This window comes from Ambystoma mexicanum, chromosome 5p (genome assembly GCF_040938575.1).
Source record: "Ambystoma mexicanum isolate Mex_15411 chromosome 5p, UKY_AmexF1_1, whole genome shotgun sequence".
NCBI classification, from domain to species: domain Eukaryota; kingdom Metazoa; phylum Chordata; class Amphibia; order Caudata; family Ambystomatidae; genus Ambystoma; species Ambystoma mexicanum.
In genome coordinates this window covers 927,741,367-927,747,366 of record NC_090930.1, presented here as the reverse complement: position 1 = coordinate 927,747,366, position 6,000 = coordinate 927,741,367, and the positions used below count along the sequence as shown (strand labels likewise).

At 44.7% G+C, this 6,000-nt stretch overlaps 1 protein-coding gene across 3 annotated transcripts in view; it reads left to right on the top strand.

The window, feature by feature from the left end:
- Window positions 1-326: 326 nt before the first annotated feature.
- The window catches only part of LZTFL1 (leucine zipper transcription factor like 1), a 488,680-nt gene continuing 483,006 nt past the window's right edge, over window positions 327-6,000 (top strand). For all 3 annotated transcript variants that reach the window (XM_069613360.1, XM_069613358.1, XM_069613359.1), the window contains exon 1: window positions 327-483. In XM_069613360.1, the coding sequence (XP_069469461.1) occupies window positions 481-483 (3 nt within the window). In that variant the 5' untranslated portion in view covers window positions 327-480. The remainder of the gene's footprint in view (window positions 484-6,000) is intronic.

The following is a 6,000-nucleotide window of genomic DNA, read 5'->3' as shown; positions in this document are numbered from 1 at the left end:
AAAAAACAAAACAGTTCCTCTGTTAGAGGCGGAGCCTCATAGGTCAGTACTGTGACGAGGGTCGTGGGACTAGGAGTAATGAAGATTACCAGTAGGTAATCTAAGCCTTAACTACTAGTCCATCGTCCCGTTGCTCCTTGAAAGCTGAGTCTGCGTTTCGCAAAAGGCATTGCTCAATCATGGGAATTGGTAAGTACGTCATTGGAAGGAACATTTTGATGACCTTGACCGACGAAGCCACACAAAAAAGAAGAGCGAGAAAGTAGTCGTAACCCTTGGAAACCAAAAGCAACCTGCACGTCATCAACGAGTGGACGGAAACCCACATACATCACTTCCGTCTACCGATTCTCTTTCATCCAATGAGAACTCATAGGCAAATATCATTGGTGTTTCTCACCATGGCAACCGTCTGTCTCTGATCAACCGTCTTCACTTAGGGTCTGGGGTCTCCGGACACCCCGCAGTTTACCTTTGGCCATGGTGAGTATGTATTGGGTGGCGGTGCGGAAGGGAACATCGGTGAACCCAGATCATGAGCGCCCCATCTTCTACATATCAGCCCAGAAGGTGGTGTTGCGCCCAGGGGCACGAAGTGGGATCTTAAGCTCCTGGAGTCTGTAAAGAGAGGAAGGGCATTTAGAATCCTCGGTTTTCGTGTGAAATCTGGTGTTTATTGATTTGAGACAGCAGTTTAAAACTGTACACATTTACGCAGATTGTGGTACTGCACACCCGCGCTGATTATGTGTTAGCTAGTGAAGTTCGTAAACTTGATTTCTTGGACTTCATGTTGTCTTGAAGCTTAATTGCCCCTCCCCGTCCCCCTTTAATTTAGATCTGAGGTCAGAAGAGTTATTTTGTTAATCTATCTGACGAGGCGGGGAGACTTGATTTCGCTCTTGTCAAGAATGGAACGACGATATTAGGGGCTACAGTCTTTATCTCAAATCGTAATGTTCCATTCTCTCTGCTTTTGTCGTCACCTCTGTCTTGCTCGTCTTCCCCGCACCTCAAAGTCAAATTAGCTTGTATTTGCTGGACAAAACGCACCCTATCCAGCTTTGTCAACGTTTTTTTTAGCATGCTCTGTAAGTAAGACTTTAGCAAATGACTATTACTTCTGTATATTCGTTTTATTAGCTCAAATTACGTTCACGTTTTAGCAAACTTGCAAAGAGCAGTTATTGTTACACAACTCACTGCTACTCGTATTGTAGATCTTAGAAAGTTGACGTGTTGAATCATTCTCCCAGGGATTGTTGATCGTGACATATACGCCAATTTCTAAAATCAACGTATTTATCCCACTGTTTTATTGGAGCTCTCAAGTTTCCCGTGAACATGCCTGAGAAGGATACAGAGTACTCATTGTTCGCTTTGGATTCTGGGGTTTGCCGTTTTTTTTTGAAATTTGGAAAACTACAAATCCCAGAATTCCAAGAAAAAACAGTACTGGATAGCCATCAGAAACGTAAAAGTTCCGTTTTATCCTGTGCTTTAAATGGAAATAAAGAGGGCAGGTATTCACAGCGTTACGAAGCCGGGATCTATTTTGGCACTACTAGTTTTAGCATAGCACTTTCAGCACAGGTCATTTTTAGGGGCACCTAATTTAACATAATTTAACCTCGCTGGGCATTGTCGGCAAACAGGTTTGCAGGCAATGCCCAGCGGGGTTAAATTATGTGCCACAAATGACACACTTTGGTAAAGCAATGTATCTGGGATCCTTTCACACAAACTTCCAGTTTGCCGTTATGCATTGTGATAAGAAAGTTTGAATATCCATATAAAATGACTTTCTTTTTTGCTTATCAAACTAGCAGATATCATGGCTGTAAACTAAGCTTTAGAAGGAGAGTTTTATTATTGCCCGCTTTCATTGCCTAATAAGAAATTTGATAGGTAATTGGAGCTGTGTGCAGGTAAGTTGAAAACATTCCAATACAACTCCAATTACTTAAACATGTGCATATTCGAATACACACTGCTAATAACAAAGAAAACAACATTACAAAGTAATTTCTCAGGCTTTCCATATCAACTGCTGATCCATTAAAGGGCACCAATGGTAACCGGTGAAGCCCACTTGGTGAAACAGTGTTCCACGCTCAGTGCGCTAGCTGAGAGCACAGTAAAATGCATGTTTGTATCTCCTTTTTGTTCTGCATAGTGGGTCCTGAAGCAGAAATTATGAGCATTGCAGGTGGTACGGAGAGGGTGCTGCGTTCCCCAGCAAGTCTGCAGAATATTAGGCCTTTAAAGTGGGATAAGGTGAAATGAAAAGCTTTCATTTTTTCCTCGCCCCATAGTTTGGTACCGATACTCTGTCAGGCGTTGAGAAGTGCAGTTAGGTACTCAAATGCTCAAAAATAAGAAGTGCAGGTACTGCGGTAGGACTGGCCCAATTAAAGCACTGGTCTTCTCAGAATTCCCCACTTTCTCTCCCTGCACACCCACAATTACACAATGCAATATACTTAATGTACACTAGATAGAGGTCCTGGGTGTCAACTTTTCAATTTCCTGGGGGAAGGGTAGCGTAATGTCCTGGGAAGTGACAAAACAGACAAGAACACGCGAGATGTGCACTCTCCGGGTCTCGCTTTTATGCTCTTTCAAAATAAATATGAGTGATGGATCAGGATGGAAGGCTTTACATTAATCATAACCACTGGCATTGCTCTAAGCAACATTCCATCTCGTAGTATTTTGGCCCTTCCCTGCTAATGGAAAAAATTGGACTAATCCTTTGCAAACCGCTGTAAGCCCTGCCAAAATTGATTCAGTCCATTCAGAACTGCTAGGCCATGTGACCTTTCATTGCATCACAAGACGCATCACACATTTCCTCCCTATGTATCGGGTCAGTGAAGTGCATCTAGATTCCTTAACCACATCCGAGTATAGTCTGCCCTAGGGAAAGAAACTAAAACCATAGTGTGGGGGATGGGAAGCTTTGAACATATTTTAAAGGAATAGTGTGCTCAAAAATATTATAGTACCGAGCGTTCAGGCATGTGTTTTTAAGCATACGTTGATCGATCGTACACAAATTTCCTATGCACCTTACAGTAGTTTTCCTCACTTTTACACATGCGAAATCAGGCAGCAGGGCATGGCCATCTTGTGCTAATGTTATCCGTGGCCACATCACCCTAAGGTGAACTGCCCTGGCGGCACTAAATCATATCCCCGCCCCTGAAGCTGACATCACCATTCCTAGCGATATGCTCTGCCTATCTCCATGACGTTACTGGGCAGCATAGCCAAACCGCCCAGTCATCACCTACGTTGACGTCAGTTGACGCAGAACCCGGAATATCAACACACATCCTCTCACAGCACAGCGCGTCCCAATTTTGATTACAAAACATTATTTTTAAAGGAAACCGCAATACTCTGCAATTTATAATGTGGTTTTATTTCACAATAAACGCTCCTGTCTAGAACATCCGCCGATATCCATATTCATCCACATTGGTAATTTCTTTCTTTGTTCTCTATCCACAAATGTTTATCGTGAGTCACACGGTGTTCCTTTGGGTATAAGAAGCGCATTGAATGCACCGTGAATCGCAAGGCTTGCGCATCAGCTTGTTGCTAGACCACCGTAAACAATGTCAGGTTGCTTCTTAACGCTTGTACTGTGAAAGGGCATATCGGCCCGGGGCGATCGTCCCAAAACAGCGTGATTGAAATCCATTTAGGTGTATCTGCAACTGCCTGCTGAAGAATCCATCAATTGGTGTCTGGAAACGATGACATTCGCAGAATGGCAGAATATAGCTGTGTAGAAAACATAACAGAAATGTCTCAGTAGCAGTTCTTCTAATTTATCCATTAATTCTTCACCATGTGAAAAATAATGATGAGCACAAACATGAAACGATGGAAACAGAAAACATTGTGGAAAGTTGGAGTCTACGATGTGCTTGAGAGGTTAGTGCTATGGAGTATGTTTAGCTCGCAATGGGATGCGGATACGGAAGCTGACGGAAGAATTCGAAGAAAACATATTTGGCATTTTAACAGATTAGCATAGAATTTGGTTTTGGTGGAACCTGGGGGAACCCAGACGTGGACTACATGCATTTTGGTTCTGGACTGCCCATGTGCCCGGGACAAAGACAAGTAAACACAGGTTGTTTTTGCGTGTCGTTGCAATATGCAACAAACCACTACCCATTACAGTGTAAGCCAGCAATAAAGGTCAGAAAATGAAACCTTGGACTCGTTCGTCAATAAACTGTGTCCATTCAGATCAACAAATTTTCATAAAATGAAATTACATGTTCCTTTGTTCAGTTTTGGAATGGTGGACCTTATCATATTATACGGTATTACACACCTCCCTTCATTCTATTCCGAATCCTCCCTTTCTTCCAAGGACGAAAAACAATTGAACCTTATACTGTGTACGATGCGTGGGTGTGCACAGCTCACAAGCAAAATTCAAACGCGGTGACCTTCACTTCCATGGGAGCGAATAGCCCTGCAGATCAACGTGGCATTTGAAATATTTTCAAAAAACAGTTTGCTGGCATCCACCAATGCTGCGCGGAATTTCTAGTAATTTAAATGCCTTATTTTTAGAGTCCCTCTGGTGAACTGCTCCCTCTCCCAGCGCCTTGCACAGCCAGCCCCCACCACCTGTCAGCTCAGCCCGTCTCCTGTTCTCACGGCAATGCAGCTATTCATTTTTGCAAGTAGCGAGTCTCGAGCTCTGACGAAATGTGCTTGACAGAGCAAGCCCTGCTCCAACCTTAGTGCACAATTCATCTCTGCTCACTGACTTATGCCATCTCAAACCCCTTCCTGCCAGACCGCGGTCCCCTGAACTCATGACCCCTGTTCTGTTGAACGCATCTGGTCCCCAGACTCTACCCCCGCACCACCTCAAAATCACCTCCCATATACCTAATCAGAAGTGGTCATATATTTTGGTAACACTGACACCTATCCCCACTGCGTTTGAAATCGTAAGATTCCAAAGGCCGCAAATCAATGATCGGCCCCTCTGATGAGGCATCCGATAGCAATGCCCCCTAACACATGCACCTATTTCACTCTAACAGCCCCCTTTCATGAGTTGTTTTGCTTGGGGCCTCAATACCTTCAACTCTCTTCCTAAATCTCTTCCTTCTCAAGCTCTTCGCTCATCTGCCTCCAACTCCCTCAGGGTCAAGCAACAAGTTGGTGGTAGATCTCTTTCTTCGGCTGGCGCCTCCCTGCCTCCCTTAAACTTGACGAGAACCATCTCCGGTTCCGGAAGCACCTCAAAACCTTTCTCTTTGCTTCTGCTTTTTCTCCTCCTCTTCTCTGCTGACCTCCTGGCTGTAACCAGAACTGTGCTGGCTACCTGGACACCCTCTGATCTCGGGCCCAGGTCCTTCCCCCGCCAGTGTCACACACCTGCACTGCCCACCTGGCAACCCCTGCACTTGGCGACTGTTTCTGTATCCCTACAGTCCCCCAACCAGCCCTTGACTCCTGATACCTGCACTTACCCATGCACTTGCCACATGCTGGCCGTTTACTTATTTATTGTTGTCTTTTCCTATGTACTGCACTATCTCTGCCCCCCTTCCCATGCACTTGCATGATCTGAATGACACCTGGCCTAGTAGGATCGTTGTCCGTCCTCCCTTTTGATCCCCTCGCTTGCCTCGTCGCGCCATGAAACACTTGTGTATAGGCGCCTTATAAATGCCATATCATAAAGTCAGAGGTTCTTGCGTGCCAAATTTCTTATCTAGCCTAGGTCTCATTCCTTTGTGGTACGCCTATTTATTCAGCTATTTGGACAGGTGCTTGGTAAGGCAACTGCAGTCGCCTCAGTTGCTTTCATGCTGATATCCATCTGACCTTCCCCCATTCAGTGAAGGACTCACAAGAGCTCGACGAAAGCGGGAAGTGTGAAAGCACAGCGTTACACTGTATGGCATACTCCAAAAGGCTCTACAATACATTTCAAAAGACAATTTGGATGCTTTA